Below are 19,292 nucleotides of genomic sequence, written 5' to 3'. Positions count from 1 at the left end.
AATGTGCGTATTGTTATGCGTTTACTTTACTACATTGGTTAGAGGTATAGGGGGAGGGTTGAGATCTCACAAACATGTTTAACCCCGCCGCATTTTTGCGCCTGTCCCAAGTCAGGAGCCTCTGGCCTTTGTTAGTCTTGTATTATTTTAATTTTAGTTTCTTGTGTACAATTTGGAAATTAGTATGGCGTTCATTATCACTGGACTAGTATATATTTGTTTAGGGGCCAGCTGAAGGACGCCTCCGGGTGCGGGAATTTCTCGCAAGATTGAAGACCTGTTGGTGACCCTCTGCTGTTGTTTTTTTTATTTGGTCGGGTTGTTGTCTCTTTGACACATTCCCCATTTCCATTCTCAATTTTATGATAAAGTTTTCAGTTTTTACAGTACTAGATCGACATGCACTGCTGGTGGACTTTCAGTACCTGAAGGTATCATTAGCCCAGTAGTCAGTACTTCTGTACGTATATGATTTATAACAAACATTTCTAAAATTGTCCGTTTATGAATTTATAATTTGTTAAAAGTTTCAACTCGCTGAGGCAAAGTATTTGACTCTATTTTCATATAGCTCTGTAGCTGGTTCAGCTCTTGTACATCCTTGGTTTTCAAATATTCGGTTTTGAGCTTTCCTGATGAAGATGAATCCAGACAGCTTGAAATTTAATGATAAAAAAAGTCTAGTTGTAGTTTTTATTGAACAAGAGTGCACACGCTAAAATGTCCCGCCTTCTTTGATAACCATTGATATTATGTAGATAGTCCTAAATATAAAGCTTTACGATAAGTATCACATACACTCATCATGATCCAACCAAACGAGAAATACATGTACTCTCAGACGTGCGGTATTGCGTCGTTAGACGTACCAAACGAGAAATACATGTACTCTCAGACGTGCGGTATTGCGGCGCGAGACGTGTATAAAACAAGTGTCGTTTTATTTTTTTATATTAATAGTTTCGAACGATTGTGTTTTTGGTAATTGATAATCATTCCTAGATCACAGAAGACCAGCGTGTTTATTTTGGCCACTTTGCTAATAAAATGTATCAATATTACAAGAAACATTCACAGTTTTCCGTTTTAAGCTAAAACTATCAGCATTGAACCAACCCACCTTTTGAACAGTGATGTTAACTGCTCCTTTTATCGGCTAAAACATGTTCCTTGTAACCAACAACGCACCCGTCTTCACTTCAATAACAATCAAATGTGTTCCTAAAAATGTTGCATAAAACCAAGGTTTTTCCGATGCAATAAATACAGTTGATCTACTTTATATCACATTGACATCATCTGTTTGACTGATAAGTGATGAAACCGTTGCATCCAAATCAAATACTTGAAAGCTTAAGGTGTTTATACATGTAGTATTACAAAGCGATCGTCTCATAGATGATTGTAGCTATTGGGGTATAATGTGACTTATGTATATTGGAGTGAATATGATATTTGCTTGACCAGATTTTCCCTTTAATATTACGGCAGGGTAATGATATATTGAGTTTAAAATTACAATTAAGTTTTTAAATGTTATCAAAGCTAAGTCACATTTTAATCTGGAAGAATTATGCAGTAATGACCCTGCTCTTTTTACGGGTTTGTCTTAACCCTGTTTTATATAAATGCATCTTCGATGTTGTTGACTATGAACATTTATGAGAATTGCCACACACAGTACTTTTTTAACTGCACTCGATACGCATATTTGAGTTTGGCTCGGCGTAAAAATAAAGGGTAGATATTACCGTTGTAGTTTCCGTCCGTTCATGTCTTCCGTTTCCGACCGTACAGTATTCCGTTGTCAAATCGAATTGCAGTCTATTACTCTTTATTACGTTTTAATCGATTATGTGGTCAACTTTCACTATGCCATTTCGTTGCATATATTACAACTAAATAATTAGGACATTTTTAAAAATCGTAATGAAGGAACAGGCATAATAATCTATTCTACATAAGGAAATGCCTGTACCAAGTCAGGCATATGACGGTTGTTGTAAATTCGTTTGATGTGTTTGAGCTTTTGATTTTGCCATTTGATTTCCGTTTTGAATTTTTATCGGAGTTCAGTATTTTTGTGATATTACTTTTTTTTAATTCGTATTATGCAACTCTCGAAATTATCTGAAATTGACAGTTCATTTGTCATTAAAGTTAGTTAATTGTATAGGTAAAAAGAGTTAAACAAGTGTGAATATCATGCGAAGGAGGACGTTCCCCGACAACGAAAAGCTATGAAAAAGAGTTTGAAAAAGTGTTTTATAAATATTCTCAGAAACATGTACTAGTACTCTCTTCAAATTAAACAACAGTTCAACATTTTTTTTTATATAACTCTGTTTTATCATTTATCAACTAACAAAAATGAAACAACAAAATACACAAAATGTTTTTTAATCATTAATCAAAACTATGGATTAGCTCAAAAACGAATAACAGTTTTATCTTCACTATATATATATACAGCATTCCGAAGCGCTAATCGTATACGATCAAATATTAAATCATACAGCTAAAGCTGTCACCAATGGAGGATAGAAAATTGCTCTTTTCTAACTCTACTATACAAAATACATGAATAATCTGGGTCCATTAAGCAAGTAAATTGTCTTGTGTAAAAAAACAAGCAAATTTAAATATGATAGAATTGATACACTGCTACTTGCCTTCATACTTGTCTTTATAGCAGCGTTTAACTAATGAGTCTTCAATCGAAATAAGGTATTTTTTTAATTGTCATTTTTCACTTTTATAGTGTAAGTATTTATTGATGATAAAGCATGTAAAATGAAATTACGGATTGTTTAATATGCAAACCTCATTATTTGGAATATCTAACGAAAGACAGAGAGATTAGCTAACGTATTCCTCTATATCTTTCACGAAAGAGAAGATTTTACAAAACCCCACATCCTTATACAGGATAACTTAACCAAACAACATTTCTTATTAGAAAAAAGACATTTAAAGAAAAAAGAAATAGCAATGGCTTTCAAGACAGAAAACATTTATTATTACTGAACTTTAAAACCAGAGAAGCTACAACGGATATGGGTCGTACTTTCCAGAACTGCTCCACCTTTTGTAGGACCTATCCTGGCATTTACTTTATCACCTTTCCTCAAATCTAGGGGAGTAACAGTTGTTGCAACGGAACGGTCTATATGATTCATTGAATCAGCCCATGTAATGTCCTTAATAACTCCATTCGAGATTAGTTCTACCACAGCATGAGAGGAATCCCTGGCCCCTGTTGTTATGTGTATCACGTACAGACCATCGCTAGGTGCTGTGAACTGACCAGATGATGCATCATAGCCGTTACCAAGATTGAGGTCAACCACGTCGTACTTTATTATTGAATGAGTTGATACCGAACTTAGGGCAAGATTTGCTGACAGGTATGCGTAAAAGGCTACGGGAATGCTTGCTGCTTTTAAATCTGAAACAAAATGTAACATAACGTTGTTATATAATTATATTTCAACATATAATACAATAGACCACTTTCGAGTTCATCCGTCACCGGAAAAAACTCGTCAATTATACGCGCTTTTATCACCGTCATTTGTGCGTTTTGGGGCGTCATCACTTCCCTTCCAATGTTGAGCGAGTGGTTGGAAAACTATAATTCTATATTATACGAATTGTTCGGCAAATTGAATTCTCAAAATTGACAATCAACACTGCTGTCATTAGGGAATTGTCAGTAAGTACCTACAGAGCAACCATTATTTCTAGTTTATCCTGCACAAAGACGATCACTAAGACGCTTGATGAACGTAAATAGTTCAGGGATACAGGCGACCCCCTCTATCTGGTAAATGACGTCATAAAGGCGTGCATAATTGACGAGTTTTTGCCGGTGACGGATGAACTCGAAAGTGGTCTATTACGGTGAATAATTAAAACATTTAAAAAATTGAGGTTTCCCATTACTTCACATTTAATTTGTTGCATTTTGCCATTTTCCCGATCATGACCAAGTGTTTGTATATAATTTTTTCGGCGTTTTGCATTTGCGCCTATCTGCATTTCATTTGCGCCGATTTTTTCTTTCATTTGCGCCGATTTTTCTTTTCATTTGCGCCGATTTTTTTTACAGGTAAATGTTATTTTTCATTTATCCTTTTTAACTCTTCCGTTTGCCAGTTGTACAAATGATATAATTGTCAATCATAACCTGTATGTAACTGTTGTCCTCTGCTTACCACGGGGAGGTGGAAGAAGGATCTCGATCAGGATAAATCAATTTAAACGCACTTTGTTCACATTCTTTAAAATCAAAAAGTAAAAACCTAAGATAAAAGTACCCTGTTTATACTAAAATAACGAATTAAAGATCTATTTACAACATTAAAATCCTTAAAAACGGAATACATTAAAATCATAAATCTGTTCTTGCCGAGTATTTATAGGCAACACATCTAATAAATTCCTTTCTTGTGATTTCGTCTCTTCTATATTTGTCGTTATTGTCCATTATAACAAAGTCCATCTTTTCTATCTCTGGCTTACTATACGTACTGCTGATGCTGGTATTTCTAGAGTTCGCATTTTAACGTACCTTACGGCCTGGATTTTCTTCATTTAAACATAAGTGAACCACGTTTATAATCAAATTTTTCAAGATTTAGTACGTGTACAAGTATTTACTCACCTGTGTTAAGCTGCAAATGCAATTAGGAGCAAATATAAAATCGGCGCAAATGAAAAAATGAAATCGGCGCAAATGAAAAAATGAAATCGGCGCAAATGAAAAAATGAAATCGGCGCAAATGAAAGAATGACAATTTAAAAAATCGGCGCAAATGTCATACGCCCATAATTTTTCGCATTTAATGACATGAGCATTCATTGATCAGAGATCTTTATGTATATATACTAGTCAACAAAAGAAAAGTTTGAACAAATATTAATTTATCATAAAATATAATAAATAGTAAAAGCTGTTAAATAATCCGATGAAAAACAATCATTTACAAAGCATTTGCATATGATTAAAAGAATTTGACCACATTAGTCCGGCCGATTGGTGCAGATATAGAGCAGAATTGCTCACTTGATGAGGAAAGCATGAAACTTTGCATAGTAGTTCTTGGTTATATATCCTTTGATTTCAGCTATGGACCCACTCTGAAAAATCCAAAATGGCTGCCATTTTCAAGATGGCGGAAAAACGGTATAAAATTCAAGATTGTCCTAAAAGTATTCTATATAATTTCGGAAATTAAAGTAATGATTCTTTAAAAATGGACTTCAGGTTCTTGAATTTGTTATCAATTAATTCAAAAGTATAAAACAAATAATTTGGGTATTTCTATAACACATAAGTTGCAAATATAGCTGCATATACAAAAACAAATAGTGAAATTCAAAATGTTAATCAATATCATAATGTTACATGTTATTGTAATTGTTCTTTAAACGCTTTCAGTTTTAATGGTTGAAATGAAATAGGTTGAAACGAGTCGATTGACGTTAATATAGGTCGGATAAATGTGATGGAATAGTAGGTAACTCATCTGAACTTTGAGGCAGTGCCGAGGGCACCTTGTCTGGTGTCTCTTCAATGCCACGTCTTACGTCACTTATCGCGTTTGCATCTGCCGTACCCACTACGTCGTCAAATTATTCTATGTAATCAATAGGTGTACCTTTCTTCAGGCGGATTAGACGATTGCCATCATTTAAAATGGTTAAGGGGCAACTATTTCCTTTTCCAACTACGTACGTAACCAATTTGCAACATTTCAGCGAGCATGGTCCTAAAATGCACTCCATGTCAGCACTTTTATTAGTCTTAATGGTAACAGTCATGTTTGAATTTGGTGGAACTGTGATGGTTCGTTTTATGCAAACTAGCTGAGTTAAAATCTCGTTTCCACTGTTAACAAATGACGCATTTATCTCTTGATTGTTAATGGTAATTGTGGGACTACTCAGGTTAATGGCTCTTTGCACACATCCCATTGTATGTTTACTCTATTAATGTCGAGAGTCGTTCCTTATAATCTTCTCAATAACAAGCTGTTAACCTCACCACATAGCGTTACGTTCTCCAAATCTCAATTTTCTACCGGAATTAATTTCTCATTTACTAATGTAATCATTGCAGCAGTGTCCACAATCATGCTCACATTCTGGTCATGTGTAGTACCTCGTACTACTAAGCTCTTTCAAATGGTTCGTCTGATGACAATATTGGACGAGGCAGTGGACCTCTGTTCGATTGTGTGATAAGATGATGTTTCATTGCCAATAGACTTTGGAATCTGAGTTGTCCTACTGGCCCGACCCTTTGATCCATTGTTGAGGTTACACTTTGATTTGCTCCGTATCCTGGTGAAGGTGACCGTTGTCTGAAATATTCGGGATTTCTGGAGTTTGTCCATGGAGATGCTAACCGTTTTCTTTAGGGACTTTATGATCTCTAGCTTAGTGGGTATGTTACTGATCGATAGGCATTAAGCTTGGATGTACTTCTATCTGCCGATTTACCGCGATTGTATTGCTCAATAGATCTTCCACGTTTATATTGATCAGGTGATCTTCCATTGAACTGGTGATCTTCCATGATTTTTTTATCAGAAGAACCGAGATTATATTGATCGGCCAATCCAGTGTGAGGTTATGCAACTCATAATCCAAAGGACTGCTCATATTTTCTTTAACGGTGGTCGATGGTCATAATTGGCACTTTTTTATCCATATATCGCCATCTGGTTTGCTTTTGAGGTTTTCACGTGTTTTAACGCCTTGTTGAATGTTTCTAGGTTCCTCTCTATTACATGCCATGAAGATTCTTTGTCTTTACATCCTCGACGGAATGTTTTGGTTGCAATTTGGTTTGATCGTCTTCCTTGCTGAAGCGCTGCTCCAAATGAATGCTTTTTAAGGCCTTGGAATCATCATCTGTGTTTACCATGCGAGCGTACTCAAAGCCAACATCGGCCTGGCAATCTTGGGCCTACACACATTTTTCCTGATTTCCCATTGTCATCTACCGGCACTTCGTTCAAATTGGTAAATGAGTGCCTCCCAAGAGATGGATCCTCTTCAATTGAGTTTTTAAATTTGTGGCAGCTTTGGGCTTCGGCTCCGGTCCCTTGCTCAAAGATTTTCTTGCCACATGGTATATTCTCTCTCCAGTGAAGAGTCTGAAGAAGAGGTGTTGTCACACTCTTTTTCTTTCCTCTGCGCTTTCCTGGATCGGTCAATAGAGCCAACTTGATGTTATGGGAAGCATATTAGAGCTCCAGAAGCGGACGAGGTTGTCATAATTGGAGTGATAAATGTGGGATTTGCCATTGACTCGACGGGGATGATACCGTAAGTAGGCACTGCATTCAACATTGGAGAAACTTGATAGAATTCATTTGCAGCTAATTGTTTCTGTAATGGTGTGCTGATCTAAACCAAATATTATTGACTCATAGTAGAAGGTTAGTGTGCGTAAGAAGACACATAAGCCTTTTGTTGGTATCCTTGATTAGTACTAGAGGTTTATAGTATGTTCTTAAATGGAGATTGTTGTTGAATAATTTGAACTGTCTCATGCAGGGCCAAGGGCCCTGACATAGGACTTTTGACTTAAGGCGAAGACACCTTCAACAGAGTTGGCACGGTTTATGGTTCATGCGAACTACAATTGTGGAAAGACCCACGGCATGGATTTTGATGTGTACTTTTGGTAAACTTGCGTTGTACTGGCTAAGGTCAAAACTTGGCTTAGATGATGTGTCCATTGCAGTAAATATTAACTTCTTTATTTCGATTGTCCACTGATTCATTCACAACAGATGCCAGTTGTTGGAAGGTACCCTGCTGTTCAAATGCACTTTGAAATAGAACTGTGTCTCCTTCCTCAGTTGTGGTCAGCTTGTCCATTCGTCTCACCACAACATTGAATATCTTATTGGTCTGACCATCAATTCCGCCAAGCAATTATTACTAGCCTTGTGGTCTATCCTGTCTTCAGACTGCTGAAGTTGCTGAGATATTGCTTTCACCTGTTTGTTATTGATATTCATTGCCACTTTCTGTTCAGCTTGAAACGTAATGAGACCAACACATATTTTATATATTCGCGCTTCGCTCTGTTTTATATTGCGGTAAATATCAACTGTTCTTTTAGCATTTGATTTTCTATCTGTTAAATATTCTTGGTACAATTGTTTAATAGTCATTTCTGAGCTGTCCTCTGTTAAAGCGTCTTCAGCTGTGGGTTTCTCAATATCACCAAGTGATTTAGTTTCTGCCATTTCAATGTTCTTGTCCTTGTTGTCCTCAATACCTGCCATTTCACTGATATGTGTTTAACTGATTCTCAATTCAGTTTAATGTCTCAAATTGCAAAATATTGCAACCAAGAGATAAGATAGGCACTGAATAATATCTTAAGGCAGATAAATCCCAAATTACAGCTTTTATGTGTGACCCAAGACAACAAATAGTGCAGCTTTTAATGAAAGCTACTACTGCAGCTTTTTATGAAGGCTACTACTTTGTGTATGAAATGACAAGCAAGGCAAAATCAGAAAGGACAGAACTGGGACAGATACCAAATGACACTATACATCAATAAAATGCTTATATTCAGGTCAATTCTCAATAATGAATATTTGCTTATTTTTCAAGGCGGCCATTTTGAAAATAGCCTCCATTTTGTATTTCAAAAAATAGAACAAAACAAAATCTTGCTAAGTACACCAAGTCATTCAAATATGTTGATTTTTGTGCACCCAGCACCAAATCCACTGTTGTTTGTGCAATACTGGAAAATATTTTAGAACGTACGGCAGCCATCTTGAAATAGGCCGCCATATTGAATTTTGAGGATGGGTCCATAGCTAATATTGCTCAGTACACAAAAATGTACCATCATGCAAAAATTGGTGCTTTCCTCATTATTTGAGCAATTTTTTCACCGATCGGCCGGACTACATTGGAAAGTTAGAAAATACCGAGTTATTAAACGAATGGGTCAAATTCATCTTGCGGGAAATGATGACAAAATCGGCACTTAATTTCAAAGATGAGAAATAAATATTCAAATATCTCCAAAAGGCATTCAAAATTTTAAGCAAACCACGTATAAGTTTAAAAGTTTTAAGTTCTAATAACAATTTTCGAATTTTTGGGTGAAAGTACTATTTTTAAAATAACAAAAAAATCGAAAATATATTTATGCCTTCAATTGATGGTTTTGAAGAGAAAATAACACTCTGAAAAAAATAGACCAATAGAGCAATTATTTACCTCGATAAGTCTATCCAATTTCATTATATATACGGAAAATGCATTGCATTGTATCGTTTCTTTTGTTGAATAGTATATGAAATGATTTAAAATATAAAGTGTACGTAAATGATAAATTTACTTATTGTAGAATAACTGGCAAATATATTAGTAAAGTTTACTTAACTAAAACTTTCATACATTCGTCAAATATTTACCAGAAAAAGAAATACATTGTAATAAATCTGCTGATTTAGATTCAATAAAGATAAAAAATATAATATCTGCTGGTAAATTGTAAAGTTATCAAATTAATAAGGAAACCGGTCCTTGTAAATGATAAAAATATACTCTCTTACAATGCATAATTTTTTTAAGACTTTTAAATCTCTAGCAATCTAGCTTCAACTATAAATACCAACCATCAATCTCCGCCTTCAGCTCGTTGAACATTTGGCAGGAATCGGAGCAGCTGGAACATCCGCCTTTAACACAGCCAAAAAAGACAAACACAGTTGTAAGTAATAAATAACCAGTACATTTTGTCCTGTATTCATCAAGAGATGATATATGTCTTGTTCAATTTCCCGCAGTTTATACAAGTTAAAGGCATGTTAAGACATGCGCACTGGCTATTTTCTATATCAGATGATATTTATCGATTTTTTTTTTGTTGTTGCTTATGTTATTAATGTATGATTGTGTTATCAATATAACTATATTTTTTTTTATTATCATATGTTACTTATTATAAATTATTGATGAATATATATATATATATTATTTAACTATGATGAGTTTATTCATATCTTTTTTTAATTATTGGTTTTTTTTTACATGTATTCGTATTGCATATGGCATATCGAATTTCAGGTTCTCTACACATTGTTATCGTAAGAAATCATTTGCGACAATGTGATCCTTTTCAGCTCACCTGACCCGAAGAACCAAGTGAAATATTCTCATCACTTGGCGTCCGTTGTCATTGTCGTTAACTTTTTACATTTTGGACTTCTTTTAGAGAACCACTGAATGGAATAAAACCGAACAGAGCATGAATGTTCCATATGAGAAGCTAACCAAATGTTGTTACTTTGAAGCTGATCCATCATCCAAGATGACCGCCATCGGGTGAACTTAGTTTAACATAGGATCCTATAGGAAATACATAAAAATGTCTTCTTTTAGAGAACCACTGAATGGAATGAACCCAAACATGCATGAATGTTCATTATAAGGTGCTGACCAAGTGTTGCGAGCTACACTGTGATCCGTTTTAGCTCATCTGGCCCGGAGGTCCAAATCAACCGTCGTCCGTCGTCGTCTTCGTTAACTTTTTACATTTTGAACTTCTTTTAGAGAACCACGGAACAGATTGAAACCAAATATAGCATGAATGTTTCTTATCAGGTGCTGACCAAATGTTGTTACTTTGTAGCCGATCCATTATCCAAGAATGCCGCCAGCGGAGGACCTAGTTTAACATATGACCCTATGGGAAAAACATACAAATATCAAAAAGAAGACGTGGTATGATTGCCAATGAGACAACTCTCCACAGAGATAAAATGACACAGAAATTAACAACTATGGGTCAACGTACGGACTTCAACAATGAGCTAAGCCCATACCGCATATTCAGCTATTAAAGGCCCGAAATGATTTCTTTTAGAGAACCACTGAATGGAATGAAACCAAACATAGCATGCATGTTCCTTATAAAGTGCTGACCAAGTGTTGTTACTTTGTAGCTGGTCCATCATTCAAGATGGCCGCCAGCGGGGGACTTAGTTTAACATAGGACCCTATAGGAAATACATACAAATGTCGCCTTTTTTAGAGAACAACTGTTTGGAATGGAATAAAACATGTCATAAATGTTTCTTATGAGGTGCTGATGAAGTGTTGTTACTTTGTTGCTGATTTACCGCTCAAGATGGCCACCAGAGTTTATTTTTCAAAAACGGGGCCAATATCAAACCAAATTTGGCATCAATCGTTATTTAAGTATCTGTTATGATTTTTTATCTTTTTTTATATGATTGCAAAAGCCAAAGTAGAGTCAGGTGAGCGACACAGGCTCTTGAGAGCCTCTAGTTGTCGAGCTCAAAGTGAACGCGTCTTTACATTGTTGCTAGCTAATATTAGTTTTTAATATATACGTAGCAAATCCGATAATCTGTTGATCGCTATATTACTGGCCCTGGTACGATAAACTTTTACTTTATGAGAAAGAATTATATTACTCAGCGAGAATAATGAACTGACTGAGCAGGATTAACCAAACGAATAAAAGGGTGATAATATCAATTACCATTATGCATCGACGCTAGATATGCAAAGTACTAGTAGCTTTTTCAAGATCATCTTACTACAACTATACCATGCCTTCTACAGTCTATTAGACTGTCTTCTAACCTATGATTTTCTGTCCATATCTATGTATTGAGGAGTTGTACCTTGTTCTATTTCCTACACATATGTACATTTTTGTTTTCCCATATGGATACGTTTTCTTACCATTTACAGAGCAGTCAACAGCCGTTTATCAAAATAAATTTAACATATGATTGCTGACATGCTGTCTTCAGAGAACAAAACTTTTTTTCTTAAGGTAAAATAAATATGATCTTTAGCAATCAGGTGAGATTTCAAGCTACAATCTCACAGAGAATATATTGTTTGTTTCTTAATACGTTTAACATATTATAATGTCAAGATATATGTTAACCCATGTTTCAATGAATGATTCTGTATGGATTCAAAATTAAATGGAAGGAACTCTATAGTAAATTAAGATACATCTGCAAAATGTACGGAAACTTTTCTCGGATTCATAAATGTAAGAGAAAAAAACTTCTAAAAACGGTGCAAGCTTTGTACCCTCGCGTTAGAATGTTCTTGACACGTCAAGTGCCGAAATATTAATGGTGATGTCACGATCAAGATGTCGTAAAGAATATCGAAACTAATTTATTTGACCGTATCAACGGTTTGATACATAGTTTTTAGACCACATGAAAATGTTTAAGCCATAATCCGATCGGAGGATGAGACAACTTGCATTGTCTTATCTTTTTGATTAATATTATAGTTTTACATGCAGAATACAATTATAAGAATATAACAAATTAAGCTAACGTGGCATGTGCATTTTTGTAGTTTATGTGCGTGAAACATTTGTACAAGTAGTTTGAAGACTTATTTGAGAAAGAGTAAATTCTGCTAAATGAGAGACTTGTAAAAAATCTGAACAGATTTTTTAGTGTAGGTGTTATTTGACTTAACATTTTGTCGAATTAAGGATGCAAAGACTTGTACTTAATCAATACGAAACATCTATAATACTAAAATTACGAGGTCCAATTTGTCAGCCGTCATCGGGTAAAAACGACTAATCAAAGAATTCAACTCTATATATAACTAATATAGGACAATGGTGTAGATTAAAAATTACACCACTCCAGACCCTTTTGTTTTCAGCATAATTAATATTGCCAATAATTAACAAGTTCCGGGTCAAATCCGATACCGATACAAATAGTATATTCAGCTATTACCTTATATGTACGTTCCGCATTTGACAGGCGCACCACCAAACGGTGTATTTAGGATTTTGCTATATACACGGGTCATAATCAAAGGACTGACACTACTAAATTCAATCATTGTCAAATTGTTCCCTATTGCAGTTTTATTCAGCAATCAACAAGACTTTCTAAGATAACTAATATAGGACAATGCTGTTGATTAAAAAATACTCCATTCATGGATAGCCAGGACCTTTTGTTTTCCAAATAATTAATATTTCCCGCAATAACTGATAAGTTCCAGGTCGACGGGTTCAAACAGAAAGATTTGAAAGCAGAGAAAACTGTGTATCTTATAATCGACATGACTTATCAGATGACAATACCAATTACTAAAATAAGGCTTAGGCATAGTTATATACTTTAATTCAGTCACGGACCCGCGATATCACAGGTGTGTAATTGTATCTATTATAAAATAAAATCCAATAGAACACAGTAGAATACGATAGTTATTTTCGTAATAAAAGGGCTCATGACAAGCATATATATGTAGTTTCAAATGCACACCTTGCTATATTATCATGATTTTTAATGCATATAACGGACAATAATTGTTCAAATATAAATCTACATTCTTTGTTGAAACCTAGATAGATCGGTTTGTGCGAATATTGGTATAGTATTTTGTAATCTTAGTGTTTTTTGATTCGCCATATGAAATGGCGTGTTGTTCAGTTGATTTAAAATTTGTTTGGGAATGGGTATAACTAACAAGCTGATTTCTATTCTTTCTTCCCTAGTCACAATTTGATGAGGACTTTCTGTTTTTGGATTTTGTTGGCAACTTTCTGTTGGTTAACTTTTGCAGAATAAAACAAAATAGTTCAGAGTTATGCCGCTTCATCTGACAAATAACACTTTTATACATCGACACAAAGATATACTTTTAATTGTCTGAAAAATATCTCGAAAAAATATGTTAACACGTTGATAGTCTTTTTGCTTTTGTAGTGCATATAATATATAAAAACCTGAAAAATTTAATACGGGCATCAGTCAATAGTAAAAAAAAATTCACCTAGAGTATTGATATAAGTCAGAACACATTTGAATTTATGAATTATGCACATTTATCATGGAACGAAGGAGAATAATCTACTGTAAAATGTTACAAAAAAGGCAATTTTATAAATTGATATAAGGTGATTGCAATTTTGTGTAACGATGTACGATTACGAAATGAAATTGAGAATGGAAAGGGGAAAACAACAAAACGACAACCCGATACAAGAGCAGAAAACATCAAATCTGTCTTCAAAACAATGAGAAAAATCCCGCACCCAGAAGCATAATTGTGTGTATTTCCGATGCATAGAACAATACTTTTTCCAAAAGAACTTATGATAATTTATTTCCTTATTATCTGGTTTTACGGGGGATTTTTAAAATTGTTTATTTTTCTTATTATGGTATCATTTATCAGTTACGAAGCAGCATGATATTTTCAATTTACTACTTTGCAGTCTCCTGTATGTTCAGATGTAAATAAGATTGTTTTAATAATTACAAAATACAATTTGAAGTGATTGGCTTTTAATAATTAAAAACACCTCACCATAAATGTCCCATTGGCAATAATACATCTCGTGAATTCAATATTCAGTGCAGGGTTTGTTAGTTTCAATATAGACTGCATGTATATAAAATTAAACGGACACTAAAAACATGTACATTGCAGCTGCTATATGTTATAATTGTTATTCTCATTGGATTTTGTCTAATGTTTAGTCCGTTTCTGTGTATGATACATTTTAGTGTTGTGTCGTTGTTCTCCTCTTATATTTAATGCGTTTCCCTCAGTTTTAGTTTGTTACCCCAATTTGTTTTTTGTCCATAGATTTATGAGTTTTGAACAGCGGTATACTACTGTTGGCTTTATTTATATACCACAGCTCAAGAAAATAGAATCAAAAAAAGAAACAACCGTAATCACCTGCACAATTATAACTTGTTATCCTTGATGATATTTTTTTAATGTTATCAAGAAGTTCCATCATAAAATTTAATCTAAGAATAAATAAAACTGAATTGGTGAGTATATAATTGTTGTACATTGTCTTATCGGGACCTTTTATAGCTAACTATGTGGTATGGGCTTTGCTCATTGTTGAAGGCCGTACGGTGACCTATAGTTGTTAATGTCTGTGTCATTTTGGTCTTTTGTGGATAGTTGTCTCATTGGCAATCATACCACATCTTCTTTTTTATATAAAACTGTTGATATTATTATATTTATGAGTATTCTTCCATAGTATCACACAAACAATGTACAAATTTCAATGACAATTTCACAAGAAACTTTTATTTAAGAAAAACTAACCTTGGCGTTCGCCGTTTTATTTAATACTTTATATATTTACACATTTATTGTGTACGTTTACCGTTACTTGCAACGATACAACGCCCTCTCAGAAAAGATCTTTTATTAATATCCATACGTTTATATGGTGCATAGATTTCACATCAGTAAACGGAATATATCCACAGCTGACTACAATTATCGTCAATTTATTTCACAGAACATTTTTCTTTCAATGTTTTCCTGTGGCATACATTAACGATAGCTTTACTCAGCTGCTAATTACGACAGAAGCAGCATTCATGTCTGTTTAAACAGGTTGGTGTTGGAGGTGGCACGGTAGTATTTCCTGGCCCATAAGGGATAATGATAGCCTTTTTAGAATTTTCACCACTTTCTAACACTGCAAAAAATTCTACATTCACAGTTAACTGAAGTACTTTCATTTTACTATTCAGAAATGAATTTGAATATGTATCATGACCGTTTACTTTTTTGGCTATTTTTAAAAACCTAAGGCCACTAGTACTTTTAGGTATTTTATGGTGCAGTGAATACAAAATTTAAAAAAATTCTCAAAAATTCATTTTCATCTGTATGTAAAATTATTTCATATTTTTCTACACCTGATTCATCCCTCAGTTTGGGAAAGTATGTTCAGTTGATACTGTATTTTTTGTCCAATCACACTGTTTAGATACATTTACCTAAGTAGGGTACACAAAAGAGCAACCTAAATTCTGGAATGCAAATACTACCGTGCCACCTGGAAGGGATAGCGTAGAAGTAGATATGAATATTCATGTACACTCGGAAGTTCTCTTAACGGAAGTAAATATGGGTCGTGCTAAAACAAGTAAACAAAATAGAAAAACGCACGCGCACATGCACGTGGGGACATCTATGAGAAGAAAGACTATGTATTACAGATTACTTATGATTACAATTATTATATTTAACATGATTGAACAAAGCTAATAACATTTAAAATATATAGATTCTAACTGGGTACGATGATGAGGTAAGTTACGTTAGAGATCGTTAGAACACAGGAGTTTGGAATTTCGAGAGAAGCTCTACTGTGATAATCGACTTTATATTTTTACCCCCTTATTGATAGGATTTCAAACTCCTGTTGTTAGACATTTACAAGAAGTTCAGGTCACAGTAGTATAATTGAACGGACTTTTGTTAATTTAAAGGTAAATTAATAGATCAGCTCTAGTGTGAGATGATTTCCAAATGTTTTCAAATATCAATGCTATGTACATATACATATAAGTTTAACAATGTTTTAATAACCAAAACCATGCCAGGAAGTTAATGATTGGACCTATTGTCATGATTTTCTTTTTATTTTCTCTTTCATCCTTTTTTCAAATTTTTTAAACATGGCCAGAAATTTTTAACATGCATGTATTTAAGGATGTCTGCTGGTCATGTTTTTGAATTCTTGTCATATTTTCGATTTTCTCAGGTTTTATCCATACAAATGTATTAAAATATTTTTTACACGAGACCCCACTTTTGTCTTCATAAATCTGTTCAATAGATCATTTATGACCATTTGAATTTTTGTCATGAAATCCTTGTTATTTTTTCTTGGTTTAAAGGGTAAAAAACAATTCCAATGTTAACAAATAGTAAAGTCTGAAGAAAACCCTTTTCCCGCCATTTTCTAAATGTCTCGTATTTTGAAAATTACACACGAGACTATCGATTTTATTACTTCATTTTTTTTAAATATCAAAGTTGTTTTCATTTTAAGCAATCACATGAAATCCTTGTTATTTTAAATTAGAGCAGCAGACATCATTAAGAATTGACGTATTTACACTTGTATGCAAATTTGTCCGCCATTACATAAAATCACACAGGTTCCCGTAAACTTTGATATCATTATTCAAAACATTTGATGTTACAACTAAAATGTGATTGTTGCATGACGTGAAAAGGTTATTCGGAGGTGATATAAGGTCATTTGGAGGCAATATACAGCTAAATACCAAGAGTGTAAACAGGTTTATTGAATGCTTCTATTTGGTAATTCATTGGGGTGTAAAAGTGTTGACAGTCCTAAGCGCTTCATTCTAAAAATGTGCGCACGGTCAACACTGTTACAACCCTATGAAGTTACAAAAAGAAGCATTCAATAATATAATTACATTTTTTAGCTATAATCATGAAAACACGAATTTTATAATAGTTTTATTTAATTCACCTAGCACTTTATTGTGAGACCACATGTTATCCTGAACGAAAAGTTTTATTGAGTAATGCAATTACTTAAGGAATACCATGTGATGTGCAGTTAGCCAATTAGAGTAAAGTATTATAATGAAACATACATCTATTAACGTAATTATTAAATGTTAAAAGACTCCTTGAATCAATGTTACCTTGACATCATTTTTTAAAAAAAGTCTTTGTTTGCAACTTTTACCATGTACATCATATTTACATGAAGATATGTATATAATATTTTTTTCATTTCAGGTCAAAAATTAAATAAAATGTCTACCATTAACTTAAAATATCATCCAGATATTGAATCTGCTTATGCTGCAATTAGAAAGTATGAACTGGAGACCACTTCTAAGTACATATTATACTACAGAGAAGCTGGTTTCAATCAGAAAGGTAACTGTTTTGTCCCCTGCCACACAATGGCAGGAAATATATTTAATATTTTTAAAGCTTTTTTTTTCATCCTGCTAAATACAACAATACTCATATATAGACCTTAACTTATTTGTAAAGTTCACAGCAGTAAGAAACATTGAGTTATGGCAGAGTTATCTTCTTTCCTTTCATCAAGTTCATACAACAGGCTTGTTCTTATTGGTTTTGTAAATCCATTTAACAACAGAAAAAAGATATTGTGTTAAATTCTTTGATAATAACAAGTAAATTATAATTTTGATATATATATATATACTTAACAGATAAATCATATTATTAAAGGAGGGATATTTGCAAAAAATACCATTCGAGAGAATGTTAATTTTCACGAGTCGTAAGGCGAGGGAAATTCATTCTCAAGACTAGTAGTTAACGTTAAAAAACACATTGATGATCGTGACATTACAAACATCCAGTCAGATAGTGTATTTTTTGGCAAACAACACAGCATAGAGGGTAAAAAAGGCTTATCCTTTTTGCTTATACCTAGGCGGCGTTAAAAAATGAAAAATTTTCTTTTGATAACAGTAAATTGGTGAAAAATACACTGGCTATCAACCAATCAAAACCAAGGATTCTTACATAAGGTGTAATTAAGTCCAAAATTATATACCGGTAATGTGCGCTGGCAATATTGCATGTGCTTACAGGTTCAGTTTCTCTTGTAGACTTGGATAATTTGGACAAGAAAAAAATTTGGTGGGATAACCATATCCCCTTTGATGGTATTCCGTATTGCCTTTTGGGGTCTGAAGTGTGGGACTGTCATCACGGGCCAGACAGACACGTGAATGATAAAAAGAAACTTGTTGCCAAAAAGGTATTTCAAAATTTTCTTTTTAGCAATAAAAATAAGAAATTTATTTATTAACTTGAAAGACATTGTACATTTTACAGATTGATGTGTTAAATACAAACTAAATATATATGTACTTTTAATGTCTTCAATAGTTAATATATTTTAACAGTTTTGATTAGAATTAGTTTAATTTATAATACTCCTATCTCTTACATAGGTTTGGTAGATTCAAGGAAGTACATTGTGCAACCTTTGTACACTGGGTCCTATAAACAAGGTGATAGGTTGTGCTGCTGGAATAGGTCACCTTTTTCAGCTTGGAAATATTTGAATAGGGCGGTAAAACTATCAGAAATATTATTCAATAAAGTTCCCACAACTGCGTCAGTAATCTTTCTTGGTCAGTGTTTTATCAACCAATTTTCTCACATTTGACTCTTTGTTATTCCACTTTTACATAACATTACATAGAAACCCAAATAATATTGGAAAAGAGATATAGGAAGATGTGTTGTGAGTGCCAATGAGACAACTCTCCATCCAAATAACAATTTATAAAAAAGTAAACCATTATAGGTCAATGTACGACCTTCAACATGGAGCCTTGGCTCACACCGAACAACAAGCTAAAAAGGACCCAAAAATTACTAGTGTAAAACCATTCAAACGGAAA

General features: G+C 33.7%; 2 protein-coding genes across 2 annotated transcripts in view; one reads left to right on the top strand and one right to left on the bottom strand.

Annotated features, from left to right (window-relative positions):
* Positions 1-2,996: 2,996 nt before the first annotated feature.
* Positions 2,997-9,825, bottom strand: LOC139521333 (complement C1q-like protein 4; the record flags this gene model as incomplete). Its single annotated transcript, XM_071314812.1, has 2 exons — positions 2,997-3,448; positions 9,669-9,825. Coding segments are annotated over 2 exons (585 nt in total), but the record flags the coding sequence as incomplete, so codon positions are not given.
* Positions 9,826-15,905: 6,080 nt separating this feature from the next.
* The window catches only part of LOC139519429 (uncharacterized), a 34,925-nt gene continuing 31,538 nt past the window's right edge, over positions 15,906-19,292 (top strand). Inside the window, exons 1-3 of the mRNA XM_071311523.1 lie at positions 15,906-16,159; positions 17,635-17,778; positions 18,489-18,640. Coding sequence (XP_071167624.1) covers positions 17,652-17,778; positions 18,489-18,640 — 279 coding nt within the window. The 5' untranslated portion in view covers positions 15,906-16,159; positions 17,635-17,651. The remainder of the gene's footprint in view (positions 16,160-17,634; positions 17,779-18,488; positions 18,641-19,292) is intronic.

Source organism: Mytilus edulis, chromosome 4, assembly GCF_963676685.1.
Source record: "Mytilus edulis chromosome 4, xbMytEdul2.2, whole genome shotgun sequence".
In the NCBI taxonomy this organism is placed as follows: domain Eukaryota; kingdom Metazoa; phylum Mollusca; class Bivalvia; order Mytilida; family Mytilidae; genus Mytilus; species Mytilus edulis.
This window is presented reverse-complemented; position numbering and strand designations above follow the sequence as displayed.